Source organism: Haematobia irritans, chromosome 1 (assembly GCF_050003625.1).
Source record: "Haematobia irritans isolate KBUSLIRL chromosome 1, ASM5000362v1, whole genome shotgun sequence".
In the NCBI taxonomy this organism is placed as follows: Eukaryota; Metazoa; Arthropoda; class Insecta; order Diptera; family Muscidae; genus Haematobia; species Haematobia irritans.
The window spans coordinates 180,327,708-180,351,605 of NC_134397.1; the positions used below are offsets into that span (position 1 = coordinate 180,327,708).

Consider the following 23,898-nt stretch of genomic DNA (forward strand, 5'->3'; position numbering starts at 1 on the left):
TCTGGGGATCGTATTCGCCAGCCTTTTCAAGTCGTCTGCCAATGCCACTGCAATTTGTGATAAGCTTCGCCGTAGGTCCTCATGTCGCTTGCCGGCAGCACTTGGAGTGCGGACAAGAAACCAGTGTCGATAGCGAAACGATTCCGACCATAAATTACAATAGATTCTCGGAATCACATTCGACAGTCTTTTCAACTCGCCTGCCACTGCAATTTGCTCCGTCGTAGAAACAAGCCAGCACATGGGGTGCGGGCAAGATACCTTGTTAACTACTTATAAGGCAATTGGCCGTCCAGTGATAAACTATGCAACGCCAGTGTGGACACCTCAGACCAGTGATGCGCAATGGAATAACATCCAGACGCTACCCTTAAAAAAAAACAATGTCTCCGCAGCACTCCCCTGGATCACCTTTATGTTGTCAAAGCAGTACTTCCTGGGTAGTTATCGCAGTATTCATCTGAACCACCATCTTATGGATAAACAACCACCTCCCAGTAATATAAGGGCTGATCTACATCGTCTAGAGCGAGAGATCCAGCTCTACAAAAGAGAGCCTCTAGATCGGCAGCACCAGGCAGGTCTGAATAGAATACATGAGGATAGTAGCCGAAGCGGTGAGAAGCCGCAGGGTCAATCCTTTTCTCGGAGTCCCACCACTGCACATAGCGCCGGAGGAAAAAGACCTCCCACGGGTTGGTTTGGCCTAACTAAGATTAGGCAAGTACATCCTACCTATTAGTACATAGCTGACGCGTGTCCCATCTGCAAACAATAGCCACATGGCAGGCGTCACCTTTTCGCTTAACCAGCTAAACCTACCCGGGTCACCACCAGATCAATCTGGACACATCCCATCTTAGTCGCAGATTTCCTTGATATGGATACAAGCTGAAGTACCAAAGCTCATAACAAAACAATAGATGAAATCACAATAAACTGTTACAACAACAACAAATCCATTTTCGCTTTCGGATTTCAAAACCAACATCCATCTAGTTTGCTTGGTATAGGAGTTATGCGTTCGTTATTACGCGTGACTAAAAAAAATACGTAGAATTCAACGGAGAAAGCGATTAATGAAATATTCCAATCGTTTCCCGACGCCGCTGGTAACTTTCCACATCGTACCCGCATCTAGAAGGACAGATTTCCTCCTAGGTATCCCATAAATTTTGAAACGATGAAGAGAAGTAACTTTAAGATTCGGAAAGATCTCCATTTTCTTCCAAATATCTCTTTCAGAGTACGGAATATCTGTTGCGTGTCACACTTTCTGGAATTTTCCAATAAGTCGAGATTAAATTGTTTATTCAAATCTAAGGCAACGGCGAGGTTCCACTTTCCGACCTGATATTGTATATTAATTTTTCGCCAAACATAACATGCTTGCCGACACCCGAGAAATATATTTGTTTCGATATTATGGCGTTGTGGCGGCTTCAATCGCTTGATTTTATATTAAAGCTTCTCTGGTTGGCTACCGTGCCCCCAAACATTTGTCAAGAGCAGTTATTTATTTCCTAAATAAATTATGATTTTCGAACTTTGGTAATATACTGCCTGGTCTAGAGGTTCTCTGGCTTTCCTCTATATACAAGATGATGATTGGTACTACCTTATCCACGCGTAAGCGGATATAAACAAGAGGCTTTCGATGTGACGCCAGGGCATGCCCGCCTTGCATACACAAGGTCGTGGGTTCGATTCCTGCCTCGACCGAGCACAAAAAAAAAGTTTTTCAGCGGTGGATTATCCCACCTCAGTAATGCTGGTGACATTTCTGAAGGTTTCAAAGCTTCTCTAAGTGGTTTCACTGCAATGTGGAACGCCGTTCGGACTCGGCTATAAAAAGGAGGTTCCTTGTCATTGAACTTAACATGGAATCGGGCACCACTCAGTGATAAGAGAGAAGTTCACCAATGTGGTATCACAATGGACTGAATAGTCTAAATGAGCCTGAAACAACGGGCTGCCACCTAACCTATCCTAACCTTGTTGGAGTTTTGACGCGATCGATACATAGAGTTGTTGGTTCTGTCTTCGAGGAGAGTGGCATGACTAGCCGTATCAGAATTTTGTGATAGGATAGATTTTTTGCGGAATGGAAAATAATCGAAAATGTCCATGTTTACACTGTCTTATGCGCTTTACAGACTATTAGTTATTCCGGACGGAATGTCGGTGTTTGTAAAGAACAGTGTGTAGGATCGATACGACTTGTCGGCGATGACTAAATAATCGGTAAATGTGTTATCGATCCCATAAACATGCAGCAGTATCGATTATGCCTTCGGACTTAACCTATAATGTGCACAATATATGGGATATGTTCGACACGAGCACTGTCGTCCGGAATAACTGATAGTCTGTAAAGCGCATTAGCACCAGGTATGAACCTTTGTCCGGCTTCAGCGCCGGAGTATAGCTTCCGCTGGCACATAGCAAATCTATCACTGCCTGATCCGTGATTTCGTGGACCTATTCTAAATCCATTATCTCTTATATTATTGTCACTAATCTCTCACATATCTTACATGTATCCTTCTTTTGATGTCATTCAGCTTTAGCATTAGTTTCGGCACCGAAACCTCCAGAGCCTTTGTCACCCAGTCATTCTGCCGGTATGGCTAGTAATTTTTCAGCCAAACTTTTAGAGGAAAATCTTACACCAGATTTTAAGAAAAAACTACAGAAATGGCGTGTGAAGAAACAAGCATCTATAGGGGGAATACATGGAGCACCGGTATCACCACTCTCACCAAAGGATACAAATGTCTCATGTTCGAATGTACCTAAAGATGCGAAAATCGATTGGAATTTGTGGAAGACAGGGCAATTGAAATTAGAAGGTCAAGGATTGAAACCATTGCCAGATCAAAAGGATTTACCAGAGGAATTTCAAAAGAAATTGGGTAAGCCGATAATAATGTTTTCATAGTAGTTGGTTTCGGGACTTTCTTTTTTTATCGTCTAATGCAGAGGAATGGAATAAAATTAAAAAGGGAGGTTCAGCTACCAATTGTACAGATTCTTTGAAACGTCACAAGCATGGTGGTTCCGGTAGAAAAGGTGAATCGGATGATGATCGTGGAGGTGGTGGCGGAGGCAGTAGTGATAAAGATAAACGTTTGGATAAGCATAAACATCATGACAAAGAGAAATCGGAAAGGTAACAGTTGTGGCTAGATGTTTTATTTTGAAGAACTATGAACTTTATTTTCATCTTCATTAGATTGGCCAAATTGAAAGCCATAGTCAGTGATCATCCAGCCAAAGAAATCGAAGTGAAAACATCAGCGGGTGTCATGAAGTTTGAGGGTATTTCCCGCAAGTTTACACGTAAACTTTATGAATGGGAAAAAGCCCGTGGCATAGGACCTGAATCATCAACATTTGCTCTTTTACATCCTGGCTATTGCCCCATAGATGTGAAACGTATATCCAAAGAGACCCATAATCGTAAGTGGGCCAAAAATTTCTTTCTAGAGGATCTTTGCGATGACCTTCTGTTTCTTTAGATGAAAATTCTCCCACCCTTAGCCGATCTCTGTCCTTGGATAGTATATCCCCAAGCATTGCCTTGCCAGTGATTTCACAACAAGCTTCCAGTCTCTCATTGAATGATGTCAATGATCTGAAGGAAATGGAAGGTGTCGTCAGCAGCACAGATGCTTTGGCCATGGATAGTGATTATAAGAGATGTGATGAACCCGAAGCGGTTATGGTCGAAGTTGAAGATCACATAGTGGAAACTGCCTCGCCCCTAGTAATGTCCAATGCCTTGGTAAAGAAACAAACACCAGTTTATAAATATGAGGAGAAAGCTTGTAAAGATTTTTGGTAAGTTTTAAGATTTCATCGAACTTAGATTTATTTTAATGATTACTCTTTCGATCGTTTCCAGCAATACAAGGAGAATACAAAGTTTTGAATCCCATACAAATTTGGCTCCACTCTTAAATGTTTTGAAAAATTCCGAAGAACTTTTGAAATTATTGAAGAGGAAATCTCCCGATATTGGCGAAAATACAGCTTTGCGTTTCTGTGAAAGTACTTTGGCCTTAATACGTAGCAGTTATTCGTATTATTCAGCGAATTTAATGAAACCGAATGTTTTGAATGCCATATCCGATGTTCAGAATGAATTAAGCCGTTTGAGAAGTTTGGTGAGTACAGCTGCGTTGACACTTTATGTTGGGTTTGGGAATTCTTTATAAGAATTTGAAGACATCATGGTACAATGGTTAAGCTGTTCGCTTTACAAACATGAGATAATAGGTTCTATCATTGTACTGTGCTATCCGTCCAATGTAGTTTAACGCGATAAGGGCATTAATACATTGAAATATCGAAGAGCCACTGGACAACGTCGTGTGACCAGGCATTGGAGATATTGTTTAACACAGTCTTTTCTAGAACAACAGTTGTCGAATTCCAGGGAAGACTTAATCCATTTAAATCTGCCGGTCTTAATTCAAGAACCCCCGCGGAATTGTAGGAAAAGCAAAGGATGTGCCAACTTATTGTATGTCTGAGAAAATTGGAGATGAAATGTTGCTAAAGCGGGAAGATTTTTACCCGTGGGCGAAAGATTTCTTACGTTTATCCCTTCTGTCCGTTATATATCTTAGAATTAGTATTGATTTAAAGACAACATCCTTACTAGAAGGGAAGATCTATTGCGACCGCTTCCAACTCCTATCGAAGAGAAGAGCTCTCTCTCTCTTTCTCTAGCTCCCTCGTACAATGATGATATCATAAAGAGAGCTCACCGAATGACTGACCGAGGAAAAATATTCTAGAGGCCAATCCTACAAAGCCAATTTGGGAGCCACCGTGGTGCAATGGTTAGCATGCCCGCCTTGCATACACAAGGTCGTGGGTTCGATTCCTGCTACGACCGAACACCAAAAAGTTTTTCAGCGGTGGATTATCCCACCTCAGTAATGCTGGTGACATTTCTGAGGGTTTCAAAGCTTCTCTAAGTGGTTTCATTGGAATGTGGAACGCCGTTCGGACTCGGCTATAAAAAGGAGGTCCCTTGTCATTGAGCTTAACATGGAATCGGGCAGCACTCAGTGATAAGAGAGAAGTTCACCAGTGTGGTATCACAATGGACTGAATAGTCTAAGTGAGCCTGATACATCGGGCTGCCACATAACCTAACCTAACCTACAAAGCCAATATCCTCCTCAGGGAGACACTTTGGTGAAATGGTTCGCATGCCCGCCTTGCACACAAAGGGTCATGGGTTCAATCCCAATTTCGACCAAACAGTTTTTCAGCGTTGGATTATTCCCTGTCAGTAATGCTGGTGATATTTTTGGTATATCGGCAAAAAAGGAGGTCCCTTGTCATTGAGCTAAACATAGAAACGGACAGCACTCATTGATAACAGAGAAGTTCGCCACTTGTGGTATCACAATCCAAAATAATGGGCTGCCAGAATACCTAACCTCAGTTGGCATTGGTGGTTTGGAAAATATCCCGAGAAGTTCACCAATGTGGTATCGCAATGGACTGAATAGTCTAAGTGAGCCTGATACATCAGGCTGCCACCTAACCTAACCTAAAATATCCCGGAGGTATATTGGATATTTTTCGGGATGAGAACGGGAAAATGCTTTATGCGCATGACGTTCGTTCACTAGACGTATTCCGGACTGCATCCCAATCGATGACACTGGCTAAAACCTCTTTCCATTTTCCTATGAGTATGATTTCCACTTTGAAAGCACTTTCGCATTACTTCAAGATGGACATCTGCGAGATTCGAGGCCATATCCTGTAAGTCTGTATCGAGACTTCAGTTATTATTTGTCATGTCGAGGCGTCCATGTCGACTTTTTCTTGCGAAGAACATGTTCAACAAATCATCTTGGATCCACCAAGTTTCTATTTCTTAGGATCATCTTGTCGACAATTTCATTTTCGAGCCCTATCCGCCGTTCTCCATCCGTTACATTTCAAGATATATTTACTTTCGTCAGCGATTTCTACTTCGTAGATTCAAATGCCTGATGTGCTTTTCCCCATGGGGTACAGATACTTCTGAAAGTAATCATGGCAGATATAATCTGGGTTGTTTACTTCGCCGTGTTTTCTATCCCGCCGTATTTGAATATTATTTATAATCCAGTGTGTCAACCTACCCTTCTATCGTTTCTCATTTTTCTATTGACTTGGTGGATGTTGGCTGACTAGAAAATTCTTTCTCCGTTGAGTTGCCTGAAGGTCTGCTGGGATCATTTTGTTATTGGTTTCTCCCGTTATTCTGCGGTACGCTGATGTGACTCTCAGGGCTGGTAATCTTTGCACAGACGGCGATATATTAGCTTGTGCCTGTCGTTGAAAAGTGGGTGCATTGATTTTGGATCCATAAAGGAGTAACATATGCTGTTGGTAGTTTCCATAAGTACTGGGGATATTTGACTTTAGAAGACTCAATCGACAAGAAAAAAAAACACGATAAGAAGGCGTTGAGGCGGCTGCAATTGTATGATAGACGGACTCCCAAAGCAGGATTAAGATAGTTGCTCAACGCTTCACCGCTGTAGTGTCCTCATGAATCCTGTTTGGGCCTGTATGGTATGCTGCCTGATCTAGAGGCTTTTTTCACCACTGAGCCTGAAATATCGGGCTGCCACTATACCTAACCTAACCTAGAGGCTTTTTTGTAACGAACCTGACTACCCTTGGAGGTGGCTGCCTATGTAATAGATGGTCAGTTTTATTGTGATAAAACGCTGGAGGCAAGGCTTTGAATGTTTCGCCCTGGAAGTATCTGGGTTTCCACATAAAGGGAAAGTGCTGCGGCGATACCGTTCTGAGGGCAGCGTTCTGATAGGTCTGTACTTTATTCACTTGGTCTAAATATTTCTTCGCGCACACATAACACATACAAGGGTTATGTGTTTTATATATCCTCGAATAGGATCATGGTTGAACGTATCAAATGTCTTAGATTTGTCAAGAGCTACAAGGACCGTTCTGTGGGGCATGACTGAAGTTGTATTGTGCAGTTTATGAAATCCATCTTGATTAGCAGCTGGAAACTTTCCCACGAAGGTTGAGGAGGTCTAATGAGCCTTAGTTACTGAGAAGAGAACGAAGATCGGTCCATATGCTTCACCTTCATTCGAGTCTTTATGGTCTTTAAGAGTGGTATCACCTTACACATTTCCTACACATCGAGGATAAAGAGAAGTTTCGAAGATAAATCGAGAAGTCTGGTCAGATACTCTGCTTCCGGTATGTCCATCTGCTTCAACGACTGCATCGAAATTCCATGTAAACGTTTCTAGAGCTCGGAGATGATGCGACTGATGGCTATTATAGTTGCTTAATCACTCTCAGGGATGTTCAATAATACTTTGGTTGAGAAAATCTTCAGACTTTACTGTAATCCCACATCTTTTGCTTCCGGGATTCATGTGGTCATCCTCATCCTACGTGTAAAAGTAGCTGATCCTCTGCTTGGATATTAAGTTTGTACCAAACTCTGAGAAGAAAATCAGCAGCTCTAAATGGGGAACGAAATTGAAATTACAGAACGGAACTAAAAGGAGCGATCACTTAAAGGAACTACAATTCCCAACTCTAGTTGTTTCGTTAGAAGAACTCTGAGACATACCAAATATTAGTTCATGTGGGATCTCAATGGTTTAAATAGACACCAGCTTGGACATGTTGTGGTTTAAGTATATTATAGCATTTAAGAGAATTCTAGACCTTCAGTTGAGTGATTCCCAGAGCTTCTGTTGAGGGATTTCTAGCATGTTGTCTATCCATGTGATCGAAATTTTTGCCTAAAACCGTTGGTTTTTGTCATTCCTTATAACTTCAGAAGTATTGCGTTCATGGAGTCCTAAATTTGAAAGGCTAGTATTTGACTTTGGGTTGCTTTATTTGCGTTTTTTTTCGCAGTTCCATATTTCCTAATCCCAGTTCTTCAACGGATATCATTGTCGTAAATCCTAAATGGAATAATATATTTAATTTCTTTTAGTGCGAGAGAAGCCCTCTAGATGAGGCCTGCTGTCAAGAAGTCATGGAAGAACGTAATATAGAGTACAACGAGGAATTCGAAGGATTACACGAAACTCTGGATATACTAAAACAAAACATACGTAAGATATCCTCGATTATTCAAATCAGCTTTTGCATTAACCCATTATGGTTTTTGTTGTGCAGAAGGTGGAATGCCACGCTACTCCAGGGATATTGTACCAGATATTAATATCATCACAGATGAAGGTTTCAACTCGTCCTTTGTACAATCTAGCGATAATAATCGCAATGACAATTTGTCCACAACATTGGAGGCGACAGATGAATTGAGTACATCCATGGTGGAAAATGATACCGAAGGGCCTGAAGGACCTGCTCCGATGGCTAGTAATCCTATTGTCGATCCAACTACTGGGGGAGGAGCTATACGTTTTGTTGCCACAAACGCGAATGGTAATAGCAATGGTGGTAGCAACAGTGGTTGCGGCACCAAAAAGAAAGTTCGCTTGCGTAAAATGGGATCGAGACAGAATAGCAAGACCGAAAGCGATAGCAGTGATGAAGATAATCTGAATGTTTTGGAAACTCCTAGACGTTTGAAACGTAAAAATTATCGTCTTAAACAAAGGTCCTTCGATGAAGATCCCAGTTCTGCTACAATTGCCGAAGAGGTTGGTGAATATGCTCTAAAGAATGCTGAGACCAAAATGACCAGACCCATGAGCCTACCATTGGCCACATCGACATCATTGCCAAGTGTATTTGTAAAGACTAAGAGAAAAGTCTTTACCACAGTTAAAAAGCCCTCAGCTATAGATGGATTGGCTGTGATCGAGCAGGAAATTATCCATTCACCCACGGAAACTGAGGCTAAGAGTACGAAAAGTGTAGAAGAAGATACTTGTAAAGGGCCCGATGTTCAGTGCAGTAGCAGCCCTCGTAGGGGAATGCTTCAGCGTGAAGATACTCTAAAAGCTTCCGATTCCGAGAATTTAATAAACAATTTGATAAATGATATAAAACCACGACTCTTGCTGGTCCACAAATCCATAAGCCTCGAGGATGTTCGCCCAGAATTAGATTTTGAGGATAAAAGAAAATCTCATAGTATGGAAAGTCTCAAGCAGGCGGATAAAAAACGTAATTCCAAAGAACCTCGAGCTCCCCTGGCCTCTGATAGTTTTTGCAAGATTCCTGGAAATTCTGAAAGCTCTACAAGACTCACAAACATATCCAAAATACAAGCTCTATTGGGCAGCTCCAAGAAAAAAGATCACCTCTTTAAGAAACATCCCGAAAAGCCATTCATACCTCATGGCCTTATCAATAAGGGGGCCACAGTGAAGAAAATCGAAAACCGTATTGCCAAAACCCATTCAAGTTCCTATGTCAGCGATTCGGATAGTGTGTCGAAATTTTTATCTCCAGATAAGCACCTCGATAATACCATGCCGCGTATAGCTCGCAAATTGGAACGTAAATCTTTGACACCCACAACCCAGCATATTAAATTTGACTTTCCTCCTTCCAATATATCCGAACCCACTACCCCAGTATTTGAACAATATAACCGACCTTTGACCCCACTAACGCAACGCGCTTTACGTTTGCAAAAGGCCAAAGAAGAATTCCTGCGCTCCAAACCCTGCCCCAAGGCTGTAGTGCAATTGAGAGAGAACGTTCCCAAAGTTGATCGATGGTTCGAGAACCGCCAAAGTGATTTGAGTTTAAGTTCAACAACAGCCGATGAAAGTTCCATCAGAGGTATGCATTTGGATCCCTTGGATTCGGACGTTCAGAAGAGTCTGAGTGCCGATACCATACGTGCTGAATCTCCGCCCACTCAATCGGATACGGGGACCGATCAAGATTTTGGTGGCATATATGATTCTTTGCCAAGGCAAGTGACAAGATCTGGTAAAATCTCTAGTAAACTGGGTTTTGCCACCTTGGCTTCCAAATTACGAAGAGTAAAGGGTAAAAAATCCAAAGATCCCAAAAGATCTGTACCATCTGCCATGGGAGTTGGTGGTGCATCGAGTGGAGGTAGTGCTCTATCGGCACTTTGTCGACAAAGTCTATTGGCTGATATCATAGCAGTACCTCAAACTATGGCTACAGCAGAGTTGGGTAAACCTCCACATGGCAGACCCTCACCCTGCCCGGATAACGTTATGAAGTCCCAATCATCACCACATGCCATTTATAGGGGTGCCTCGAATGATATGACTCGTATGCAAGCCAATGCCAGTGAACGTCTGAATAAATCCCAGAGTGAGCAGTATGTGAAACGTCACAAAGAGAGTTATGTCTAAAATCAGGAGCCCCCTCGCCCAAGAGAGTACTGTCTAGTCAAGAGTTTTAAAAATCAATCCATTTATTTTATTACGCATACACAACGCATACATGTGCATTACCTATGAAACCAAAAAAAAAACTATGTTATTCTCACACACATGCATAAATATAAATTATTGATATTGATATAAATTTTATGTAGTTTTTAAACTATTGTTTTTTTTTAATGACATATATTGTTCACACAAAAAGCCCAATATTCAAACGATTTTCTAATTCTGTAAATTTTGTAATCTGTTGTTTATTTATTGAATATTTTTTTATAGTAAACTTTCAATAAAAAAAAAACGATAAGAAAGTTAAATTTAATGTGTGCATAAATTAGAAGGATCTACCCATGGTGTAATAAGAAATTTTTCCCACTCAGCTACCTCGATCCCATTATGGATATGATGTAATAACAAATATTTCCCACTCAGATACATCGATTCCATTATGGATATGTAAAATAAAATGCTGAAGCATCTGGGAATACTGGAACTTGATATTTGCCCAGACTCCTCAATTTGTCCTTGGAATCGCTCTCTGGAAAATGAGTAAGGTGATTCCACTATTTAATCCAGGCAAAGATTCAAGCAAGGCCGAATCATACCGATTTCTCTTCTCCCGCCAGTAGACAAGACACTTGAGGCACTACTCCTCTCCAGCCTTGTGGAGAATTTTCGAGCTGACAATCATCAACAACGATTCCGCAAAGAACAAATCATAACATGCCATTTCAGCATACATAAATGGGGGACTCAATCAGCCCAAGCCGTGTCCTTGTGGCGTTTGACGTATCGAAGGCCTTCGAAGGCATCGAAGCGAGAACTTCGAGAACACATCCCTACCGGCAGGAACAAACGCTTTGAGTTACTAATTAACTGTGCGGGCGACAGTTGTATGTGGAATTTAGGGAAGTCAAGACCCCCACCTTGGGGAACTGTTTAACCTCTACATATCCTCTATTCCACCCTTCATGACGGCATCGAGATTGTACCATGTATCATACGAAGACGAGTGTGCAATCATGACATCCGGTAGCCACTGTGGAGCAATGGTTAGCATGCCTGCCTTGCATAGAAAGGTTCGTGGGTTCAATCCCTGCTTCAACCGAACACCAAAAGGTTTTTCAGCGTTGAGTTATCCCCTCTCAGTAATGTTGGCGAGATTTCTGAGTGTTTCACAGCTTCTCTAAATGGTTTCACTGAAATGTGAAAAGTCATTCGGACTTGGCTATAAAAAGGATGTCCTTTGTCATTGAGCTAAATATGGAATCGGGCAGCACTCAGTGAAAAGTTCACCACTGTGGTATCACTGCCACTATATGTAACCTAACCTAACCGGGCCCATCATTGATGACATATACGATCGATTAAATGTCTACCCTGATGATCTTACCAGCTACTTCAATGCTAGAAACATGAGGATATCCGTTATCAAATCCTCAGTCGCACTATTCACTACATGGACGGCAGAAGTAGGCAGTTGAGTATCAGTGTCGATCACTCGATCCAAAAATAATCTACCAAAATTTGGTGATAGTACCAAAAACTACCAAAAAATTATGTCAACATGTTTTTTCTATAGAAAATTTTGTCAAAATTGTATTTCTATAGGAAATTTTGTCAATATTTCATTCCTATTGAAAATTTTGTCAAAATTTTATTTCTATAGAAAATGTTGTGAAAATGTTATTTCTATAGAAAATTTTGTCAAAATTTTATTTCTATAGAAAATTTTGTCAATAATTCATTCCTATTGAAAATTTTGTTATAGAAAATTTTGTCAAAATTTTATTTCTATAGAAAATTTTGTCAATAATTCATTCCTATTGAAAATTTTGTCCAAATTTTAATTCTACAGAAAATTTTGTCAAAATTTTATTTCTATGGAACATTTTGTCAAAACTTTATATTTGTATTCACAATTTTGTTAAAACTTTATATTTGCATAGAAAATTTTGTCAAAATTTTATTTCTAAAAAAAATTTTGTCAAAATTTTATTTCTATAGAAAATTCTGTCGAAATTTTGTCAAAATTTTATTTCTATAGAAAAATTTGTCAACATTTTATTTCTATAGAAAATTTTGTCATCATTTCATTCCTATTAAAAATTTTGCCCAAATTTTAATTCTACAGAAAATTTTGTCAAAATTTTATTTCTATGGAACATTTTGTCAAAACTTTATATTTGTATTCACAATTTTGTTAAAACTTTATATTTGCATAGACAATTTTGTCAAAATATTATTTCTAAAGAAAATTTTGTCAAAATTTTATTTCTATAGAAAATTCTGTCGAAATTTTGTCAAAATTTTATTTCTATAGAAAAATTTGTCAACATTTTATTTCTATAGAAAATTTTGTCATCATTTCATTCCTATTAAAAATTTTGCCCAAATTTTAATTCTACAGAAAATTTTGTCAAAATTTTATTTCTATGGAACATTTTGTCAAAATTTTATTTCTATAGAACATTTTGTCAAAACTTTATATTTGTATACACAATTTTGGTAAAACTTTATATTTGCATAGACAATTTTGTCAAAATTTTATTTCTATAGAAAATGTTGTCAAAATTTTATTTCTATAGAATTTTAATTCGACAGAAAATTTTGTCCAAATTGTATTTCTGTAGAAAATTTTGTCAAAATTTTATTTCTATAGAACATTTTGTCAAAACTTTATATTTGTATTCACAATTTTGTTAAAACTTTATATTTTCATAGACAATTTTGTCAAAATATTATTTCTAAAGAAAATTTTGTCAAAATTTTATTTCTATAGAAAAATTTGTCAACATTTTATTTCTATAGAAAATTTTGTCAACATTTCATTCCTATTAAAAAATTTGCCCAAATTTTAATTCTACAGAAAATTTTGTCAAAATTTTATTTCTATGGAACATTTTGTCAAAACTTTGTATTTGTATTCACAATTTTGTTAAAACTTTATATTTGCATAGACAATTTTGTCAAAATATTATTTCTAAAGAAAATTTTGTCAAAATTTTATTTCTATAGAAAATTCTGTCGAAATTTTGTCAAAATTTTATTTCTATAGAAAAATTTGTCAACATTTTATTTCTATAGAAAATTTTGTCAACATTTCATTCCTATTAAAAATTTTGCCCAAATTTTAATTCTACAGAAAATTTTGTCCAAATTTTATTTCTTTAGAAAATTTTGTCAACATTTTATTTCTATAGAAAATTTTGTCAAAATTTTATTTCTATAGAAAATTTTGTCAAAATTTTATTTCTATAGAAAATGTTGTCAAGATTTTATTTCTATATTAAATTTTTGTCAAAATTTTGTTAAAATTTTATGTCTACAGAAATTTTTGCCAAATTTTATTTCCATAGACAATTTTGTCAAAATTTTATTTCTATATTAAATTTTGTCAAAACTTTGTTTTTTTGAAAAATTTTGTCAAAATTTTATTTCTATAGAAAATTTTGTTAAAATTTTATTTCTATAGAAAAAATGCCAAAATTTTATTTATATAGAAAATTTTGTCAAAATTATATTTCTAAAGAAAATTTTGTCAAATTTTTTTCTATAGAAAAATTTGTCAAAATTTTTCTTTCTATAGAAAATTTTGTCAAAACTTCATATTTGTATACACAATTTTGTCAAAACTTTATATTCGCATAGACAATTTTGTCAAAATTTTATTTCTAAAGAAAATTTTGTCAAAACTTTATTTCTATAGAAAATTCTGTCGAAATTTTATTTCTATAGAAAATTTTATCAAAATTTTACTTCTTTAGAACATATTGTCAAAATTTTATTTCTATCGAAAATTTTGTCAAAATTTTATTTCTATAGAAAATGTCAAAATTTTATTTCTATAGAAAATTTTGTCAAAATTTTATTTCTATAGAATTTTAATTCTACAGAAAATTTTGTCCAAATTTTATTTCTGTAGAAAATTTTGTCAAAATTTTATTTCTATAGAACATTTTGTCAAAACTTTATATTTGTATACACAATTTTGTTAAAACTTTATATTTGCATAGACAATTTTGTCAAAATTTTATTTCTAAAAAAAATTTTGTCAAAATTTTATTTCTAAAAAAATTTTTGTCAAAATTTTATTTCTATAGAAAATTCTGTCGAAATTTTGTCTAAATTTTATTTCTATAGAAAATTTTGTCAACATTTCATTCCTATTAAAAATTTTGTCCAAATTTTAATTCTACAGAAAATTTTGTCCAAATTTTATTTCTATAGAAAATTTTGTGAAAATTTTATTTCTATAGAAATTTTTATGAAAATTTTATTTCTATAGAAAATTTTGTCAAAATTTTATTTCTATAGAAAATTTTGTTAAAATTTTATGTCTACAGAAAATTTTGCCAAATTTTATTTCCATAGATAATTTTGTCAAAAATTTATTTCTATAGAAAATTTTGTTAAAATTTTATTTCTATAGAAAAAAATGTCAACATTTTATTTCTATAGAAAATTTTGTCAAAATTTTATTTCTAAAGAAAATTTTGTCAAATTTTTTTTCTATAGAAAAATTTTTAAATTTAATAAAAATAAAATAAATTCCACAAAAATAAAATTTTGTAAATTTTCGAAATTAACGGAGTTTGTTGACTTTTTTTTTTAATTTTAACACATTTGCCTTTTTGGCCATCGTATGGTATTTGGAAGATTGGTAATAAAAAAACTATAACTCCATTCCATTTTCCATACAAAAAATAAAATTTGCTAATTTTGAAAAAAAGACCTTTTTCAGAATTTTGTAAAATATATTAAATTTGAATTCTTTTCTCTTTTTGGCAATATTAGTGGCAGTTTGAGGACTTGTAACAAAAATTTATATCTCCGAATTTCATTTCCTTTTTTGATTTTGTTTTGTATTTGTTGTTAGTTTTCCATCCAAAAAATAAAAATTTGCTAAATTTATTTCCACATAAACCCAAAGAATTAAATAACTTCCGAACGGAAGTATATCTGAGTACTTGTTCTATAAGACATCATCATATAACATATTTCCTCTATCGATTGCTATTTTAAAATTGATATAAAGATTGGGGTAAATAAACATTGAAAAAAAAAAAACTTTGTGTTAAATAAAAAACAGCAGCAACAACACTTTTTGCGATTAACCATATTAAGGTAATCTAGGTAGATAACCAGTAGCGATATTATTTTATGGAACCCCAATCATATATGCAGCGATAGTGAGTTCCTATACAATCTATAAATTGACAAAATAGTTGGCAAAAACCTTTGAAAGTATTTGGATTATAGAGTGAAGAAATCAAAAATGGAAATTTTAAAGAATATTTTGTTTCTCTTCACATTGATTTGTGTAAGTAATTATAATGGGAAGAAAGTGGAAATTGGGGGAAAAACGTGAAAGAAAATTTAATATTATTTTCAATTATTGAAAAGCGGATTTGAAATCACCAAATAAAACATTAATTATATTAATTCAAGCATGTGGAATCGTTACTATTATTAAAATTTTATCGGCATGGATTTCCTGCAAAAGGGTAAAACAACTTCCGATCTATACTTTGGCGAACTGATGAACCGATTCGATATTGAGAAGAAAAATGGCCTCCTCTTCACCCCAGCTTCAAATTGGTCGGTTGGTTGTATATGAACTACTGCCTCATCCACAGTAATCCCCTATGATTTGTTTCTGTGCGTCTTGCTTTTGTTCCCACAAAATTTGAGCGGAAGATGTGAATCGCAAATGTATACGGATTTAGAAATCGGCTACACACAAAAAAATATTTTCTACTCCGAAAGGAAGTTTTAGACCATAGAAGATTTAAAATATCCTCATTGGAAAGGGGATCGGTTGAGACCGTAAGACCATTATATCATGTGCTTTTTTAAGAACATAGCCGATAATACCGTTTATCATATGTTCCTTATGTCCGATATGCAAGTCTTGCGAAAGATTTCTATTGTATGGCGATAAGACTCAGCTCACAATAGTTTCTTATGGGACAAAATAAAACAGTCGATAACGTCGTTATCAACATAATTTTCCTATTTCTTACACTCAAAAAAAGTGAACTCTCTATTTCACTAAAGCCAATTTAACATTATTTTAGTTCACGGAATTATTACGTTTGGAGAAAGTTTTCCTTACTCTTATAATTTTTTGCGTACGTTAGTTAAATGGACTAAAATACGGGAAAAAATTATACACAATTTAACCATAAAGATTTACTAAATTCGTATTTCTCACCAAATAGTTCATTATTTCCTCAAATTTGTAAATTTTACTAAAAATGCGTCCATCATGAACTTCATATGTCACTAAAGATATTCTTGCAATTTTGAACTCCAATTTTTTCCTTCAAAAAAACAAAATTTTCGTCCACAAGTGAAAAGTGAAAAAAATTATTTATGTCTAAAAATTTTTCTTGAATTTATCGAAAAATATTTATTTATTTTTGTGATATCGGCGTGATGCCAGCGTTTGTAATACTGTTTAGTTAAAATTTTCTAAAGATATATTCAAAATTTTCTAAAATTAACCCATTCCTGGCATTAGCGTAGCTAGACAATTTTTCTAGGATTTACATTATTCTGTCCTGAAAACATACATGGAAACCTATATGTTATTGGCAGGTACATGTAATTTTAAACAAAAAAGAAAATGTTTGCTACAATTGGATGCCGAGTATTTGCTTCCTATTGGAACAAACGACTGTTTTATCGGCATTACTACCCTGTTTCTGTGTGTCGAACCAAAACCTAAAGGGTGATACGGTCAAAATTTGGTCAAGGGTCACGCGTTTTCGTGTAAATCGGTGAAATCGTTTATTTAAAAAATCAAATTAAATTTCTTTTTCAAGTTCAATTAGTATAAAATTCAGGAAAAATATTCAGTTAGGCTTTTGCCGGGCCTCACGCTTGACACCTGCCATCAGATTTTGTACAGCCACCTTGTCCACCTTCTTCGCCGCAGAAAGCCAGTTTGATTTGAACTGCTGCTCGTCCTTAGCAGTTTTTTGGTCTTCTTTAGGTTCCGCTTGACAATAGCCCAGTATTTCTCAATTGGGCGGAGCTCTGACGTGTAGGGAGGGTTCTTGTCCTTGGGAACCACCTGCACGTTGTTGGCGGCGTACCACTCCATGGCCTTTTTACCGTAATGGCAAGATGCCAAATCCGGCCAAAACAGTATGGAACAACCGTGTTTCTTCAGGAAAAGCAGCAGACGTTTATTCAAACACTCTTTCACCAAAATTTCTTGGTTGCTTTTCAAGCCACAGGTACAGATGGCTTGCCAAACCAGATATTTCTTTGCGAACTTTGACAGTTTTATGTGCTTGAAAATATCTGCTACCTTTCCCCTTCCTTTTGCCGTATAAAACTCCTGTCACGGAAGCAGATTGTAGTCGGCTTTGACGTAGGTTTCGTCGTCCATTACCACGCAGTCAAACTTCGTCAGCATCGTCGTGTACAGCCTCCGGGATCGCGCTTTGGTCGTCGTATTTTGTTTATCATCGCGATTTGGAGTCACTACCTTCTTGTAAGTCGATAGTCCCGCTCGTTTTTTGGCTCGATGCACGGTTGTAGACGATACACCCAGCTTATTTGCGGCATCTCGGAGAGAGAGGTTAGGGTTTCGCTTGAAACTACCGGCAACTCTCTTTGTCGTCTCAGCGGCTTCCAGTTTTCAATTTCCCCCCGATCCAGACTTCCTGGCTGGACCGAAGTGGTCCACATCGGTCCATAATTATATATAGCCCCCATATAAACCGATCCCCAGATTTGGCTTGCGGAGCCTCTAAAAGAAGAAAGTTTCGACCGATCCGGCTGAAATTTGGTACATGGTGTTACTATATGGTCTCTAACAATTATGCAAAAATTGGTCTACATCGGTCCATAATTATATACAGCCCCCATATAAACCGATCGCTCGATTTGGCTTGCGGAGCCTCTAAGAGAAGCAAATTTCATCCGATCCGGCTGAAATTTGGTACATGGTGTTAGTATATGGTCTCTAATGGCCATGCAAAAATTGATCGAAATTGGTCCATAATTATATATAGCCCCCATATAAACCGATCCCCCGATTTGACCACCGGAGCCCATTGGAAGAGCAAAATTCATCCGACCCGGCTGAAATTTGGTACATGGTGTTAGTATATGGTCTCTAATGGCCATGCAAAACTTGGTCGAAATTAGTCCATAATTATATATAGCCCCCATATAAACCGATCCCCAGATTTGAACTCCGGAGCCCCTAGGAAGAGCAAAATTCATCCGATTCGGTTGAAATTTGGTACTTGATGTTAGTACATGGTATCCAACAACCATGCAGGAATTGGTTCATATCAGTCCATAGTTATATATAGCACCCATATAAACCGATCCCCAGATTTGATCTCCGGTGCCTTTTGGAGAAGCAAAATTCATCCGATCTGGTTGAAATTTTGTACGTGGTGGTAGTATATGATATTTAACAACCATGCCAAAAGTGGTCCATATAAGTCCATAATCATATATAGCCCCCATATAAACCGATCCGGAGATTTGGTTTTGTAGCCTCTTGGAGGAGCAAATTTCATCCGAGTCAGTTGAAATTTGGTACATTGTGCTAGTATATGGCCGTTAACAACCATGCCTAACTAGGTCCATATCGGTCTATAGTTATATATAGCCCTCAGATAAATCGATCCCCAATCACACAAAAATTGGTCCATATCAATAATTGTATATAGCCCCCATATAAGCGACCCCCATATTTCAAATCTGGCTCCCTACGTAAAAGTCCATATCGATTCGTAATTATTGGTAGACTTACATACCTTTTTGTCTAATATGTACCACGTATGGACTAACTCACAATTTAGAAAACGATTTAAGATTCCACAGCCCAAGTAATTCGATTGTGGATAACAGTCTTTCGTAGAAGTTTCTTTGCAATCCATGGTGGAGGGCAGGGCTGTGGAGTCGAGTCAATTTTGCTCGACTCCGACTCCAGCATTTCTTATTAGCCTCGACTCCGACTCCGGAGTCGACTCCAGGTGGTGTACCTAAATTTCATTTTAACAGTATTCCAATTGTAATTTTAAGGTGTAGTGTTCCAAAAATAGACCGATATAAGTATTTTATTTTGTCATATGTGTTTAAATGTCCAAAAGAACTCTAATTTTAGTTTTTGATAGAACTCGACGACAAATCTCAGCATTTTAGGAATGTAAACAACTCTACATTTTAATTTCAGACCAATAAATTAAAATACGACACAATACTATATAGCGACACATGTAATAACACATGTAATTTTGCATTTCAACAACAAAAGCATAATGAATTTAGTTTTGAATAAAAATAAAATAAAAAACATTTTTATGCAATGCTATGCTATGCAATTCAAAAAATTATATAAACATTAATTTTTAATATGTAGTTACTAATTCAGTAAGATTTTTATTTAAAAATAAAACAGCTCTTTAATATTTACGTGTATCAATATTAAAGATCCAAAATTTTACCATAAAACTCTCCACTTAAGGGATACAATTTTTTATAGAAATAAAATTTTAATAAAATCTTCTATAGAAATAAAATTTTCTAAAGAACAAAAATTTTGACAAAATTTTCTATAGAAATAAAATTTTGATAAAAATTGACAAATTTTTCTATAGAAATAAAATTTGACAAAACTTTCTACAGAAATACAATTTTGATAATATTTTCTATAGATATAAAATGTTGACAAAATTTTCTTTAGAAATAAAATTTTCACAAAATTTTCCTTAGAAATAAATTTTTTACAAAAATTTCTATAGAAATAAAATTTTGACAAAATAATCTATAGATATAAATTTTTGACAAAATTTTTTATAGAAATAAAATTTTAATAAAATTTTCTATAAATTCGATATAAATCAATTTTTGGTGGATTATTTTTGGCACGAGTGGCAACCATGATACTAATACTGCACGCAGCGAAGGAATATGATCACCTCAAACATGTTTCAAGAGCAAAATGTTATTTTTGTACGGTGACCATGTAACATGTTTGTCACTAAAATGTTATTTTCTCGTCAAATATAACCTGCTTACCGAAATCAGATACATGATTTCCGAGAAAAGAACATGGTTGCGAAAACCATGTTAAATGGTCACCACCCAAAAATAACATTTTGCTCTTAAAATATGTTTGAGGTGATCATATTCCTTTTCTGGGTGTGTAGATGTAAAATGAGGTATAGCTCTTACATGTATGAAATCTCTAGAAAAAAACTTGCAATTTCTCCATCTGAGAACTGTCAAATGCATTCTCTATTTTGCTGTCTCTAATCATGTAAACAAACGTCATTTTTGGGGAAAAACGGAAAATCGGCATTTGCTATTTATTGAGTAAAAAATCGCCAAAATGCCGATAAATCGGCAAAATTGGCAGCCCTGGGTATGACCCATCTTCGAACTCGACATGCCTGCCAAAAATTAAGAACGTTAGGTTCTACTGCTATATTGCCTTAAAATTTTACCTTTATCAGGAGCATAGGGTTAAAAATCGATAGTTTAATATGTTACAAATGGACTATACAATTGATCAATTCAGCCCATTTTCTAGTAAAACCTACTTTTTATATCACCGTGAAATTTCACCCATATAAATTCACTTTGAATAGCCTGAAATCCAATACTTAGTTTTTCGTTGTTTGATTAGAAACCCCAATCGAATCTAATTTGTCGAAATATTACTTTAGTTACAAAGATATGAAGTGTTTTTCAAATTTTGTTTCGCCGGAGTCGGAGTCGAGCAAAACTTATACGACTCCGGCTCCGACCCCGACTCCCGCAAAATCTTCAGACTCCGACTCCAAGACTTCGACTCCCGCTCCGACTCCACAGCCCTGGTGAAGATTCGACCTGGCCGAATTTACAGCCGTTTATAATTGTTTCATTTGAAATACTCTCGTTCGACATACAGAAACAGGGTATAAAACAATATTTTAACAAGAGATACATATCGTGTTGTAAAAATCCAGAGAAACTGTTGTATCGGCTTACAGAAGAAATACTCGTTTGAAGTAGAAGCAGTAGAAAAGAAATATAACAAAATAGCAGCAAAGAGTAGCAAACCATGGACGACGTTCGATAGATACATGTTATTTACTATGTTTTGTTCCACAAATTAAACTGAAAAGAAGAAATTAATGCCAGCAAATTCCATAGAAAAATCGGACAAATCATAAATTGTGATATTTTCATGAAAAAAATTGAAAATAAAAATGGAAGAAATGACGTTGCCCAATTTTTCATCTTCCTCTTGCCTTGTTTTTAATCAGGTATGTACTTCTAGTGGAAATTTCCGCTACCCATAAGAAATGCATTCCCAGCAAAAAAAGCGTCGCCAAAAAGTAGTGAAAATGTTCTTTTTGGATCCGGAAGTGGTGCAAAATTGACGCAGAAGCGATGAATTTAACATGGGCTTGTCATAAGATGGATGTCCACCATTTCAACAGCCGTTGCATCACTTTTTAAGGTGTGATGCCAATCCAGTGTTTTGGATGTGAATTAAGAATTTTTTTGATATTTTGACAAAAAAAAAAAATATAATTAAAAATTTTTTTATAATTTTTAATGCATTAGAACGCTTGTCCGGAACGTTCAACATCAAATATTTTCAAAAATTCGCAATTTTTCTAGAAAGGATTTAAAATTTTTTTCAGCAATAATTATAAATATATATAAATAATTTGCATTATTTTATTAATTCGTAATCTGTTTTTAACCTATTAGAAGCAATAAAATTTTAAATTTCCCATTAAAAATATGAAAAATGGGAGTTATAAAAAAAAAATTGACTCAAATGAACTTCCTGTGCAGTTAAAATAAAGAACATCTTTGGGAGGACATTTTTGGAAGTGCTTTTAAAGTCGTGCCGTTAGAAGAACTTACAAATTTTTTTGTTGGGTTCCTATATCTGATAACGATGGGCCGTCATTATCGATTGTTTACATCTTGCTCTCATAAGAAATACATGACAAAACTTTCTAGTAGACATGCAAACGAAATTTCCGGGCTTTTAACCAAAAATAACATGACACTGCCTTATCGACATATTACACTAACAAGAATACTGCGTTACCGGCCATATAGACAAAATTTTCTCTAAGATGACCCCATTTTTTTTTATCGGTTATTAAGGTTTTCACATGAACTTTCTCGTTTTCTTCCCTTACAGATCAGTCACTCATCTTTCGCGGCTAATGAAATGCTGGACATATTGGATTCGAATACCGACTTAACATCTGAAGAAATTAAAGCTTTGCGTCCATTATTCAATCAATTACAAATGCAATATGATGAAATCATGAAACAAGCACAAAAGGAAGATGACAAAATCGAAGGAGAATTTGCCAAAATCTATCAGGCAACTGTGAAGGAATTCCATGAACAATTTGCCACACTTATGAATGAAGATCCTGTCACAGTCTACGATACCACATTGCCCAGTATTGAAGAATTGATAGGAACGCCGGATTTCGAAAAAATGACACCGCAACAAATGAATGATTTTCTGGACATGCAAAGTATTCTGCAAGATACTCTGGATGAAACACAGGAGAGTTTAAACGATTTAGTGGCCAGAGCTTTAAAGATCGAAGCAAGTCTAATTAAAATTAATAAACCGAAAATCATTACGACCGTTTTAAAAGGCTTGGCTGTCATTTACGGTGTGGCCGGTCGTGTGGGTCGTGCTTCCTATTGCACTTATTCCCATGTACCACAATTGAATGCTTCCCTTCACCACATCTACGATGGTGTGGATTGTTATCTGTTCACAACATCGTTGATAGTGAAGATCCAAAATGAAATCTATGACACAACTAAGGCAGTGAAAAAGACCATCTTCGATTTGGCTGATGTTTACAAGAAGGTGGCCAATAAGAATTCCCTGATGGGTAAAATTGTCTCTATGCTTATGAGTTTGAAGAAAATAACATGGAGTGTATTTGGATTGTTGCGTCATGCAAACCATGTTATTGACGAAGTCATCACACAATTGCCTGATGCCACATTGCATGTCTACAATTGTGGTACGACTTTACTCGATAGGGTTCCATTCGTTGTGGAATCGGTGACTAATGTCACGGAGTGTATTATGTTTGTTGATGATAGTACCAATGATTATGGTTTCTTGGATCCCGAGAATTCTACACGCGTCCCTGAATGGTATCCAGATCCTGAGAGTGGTGAAATCGAAAGCGGCGAAAGTTTGGAATTGTTTTAGTTAAAATATTAGAAAATATCGATATTTAAAGAATTTGCAAAAATGCTTGGATTTTATTGTATTCTAGGAACAATAACAATAATATAGTAACAATGATAATAAAATGTGTTTAACTGTGTAACGACAACGAATTTAATTTGAAAATGCAATAAATATAAATGTGTCAAACTTCCCGCGTAGTTGTTGCAGAATGAAAATAATAATTTCAGCAATTTTCAATTTTTCCAAAAAATTTTGTATATAATATTTCGTTTTTTGAGTTGTTAGGAATATTATGGGGAAAATGGAAAATTTGAGAGTGGTCTA

At 35.8% G+C, this 23,898-nt stretch overlaps 2 protein-coding genes across 2 annotated transcripts in view; both read left to right on the forward strand.

Moving 5' to 3' along the window:
• LOC142222202 (uncharacterized) overlaps positions 1–10,675 on the forward strand; it is a 57,527-nt gene extending 46,852 nt beyond the window's left edge. Inside the window, exons 9-15 of the mRNA XM_075292217.1 lie at positions 2,565–2,915; positions 2,983–3,172; positions 3,236–3,462; positions 3,522–3,843; positions 3,908–4,169; positions 8,012–8,132; positions 8,197–10,675. Coding sequence (XP_075148332.1) covers positions 2,565–2,915; positions 2,983–3,172; positions 3,236–3,462; positions 3,522–3,843; positions 3,908–4,169; positions 8,012–8,132; positions 8,197–10,328 — 3,605 coding nt within the window. The 3' untranslated portion in view covers positions 10,329–10,675. The remainder of the gene's footprint in view (positions 1–2,564; positions 2,916–2,982; positions 3,173–3,235; positions 3,463–3,521; positions 3,844–3,907; positions 4,170–8,011; positions 8,133–8,196) is intronic.
• A 4,875-nt stretch (positions 10,676–15,550) lies between these two features.
• Positions 15,551–23,713, forward strand: LOC142222203 (uncharacterized). The gene is made up of 2 exons (XM_075292218.1): positions 15,551–15,681; positions 22,543–23,713. The coding sequence occupies exons 1-2, from the start codon at positions 15,637–15,639 to the stop codon at positions 23,590–23,592; spliced, it is 1,095 nt and encodes a 364-aa protein (XP_075148333.1). The 5' UTR covers positions 15,551–15,636; the 3' UTR covers positions 23,593–23,713.
• Positions 23,714–23,898: the final 185 nt, after the last annotated feature.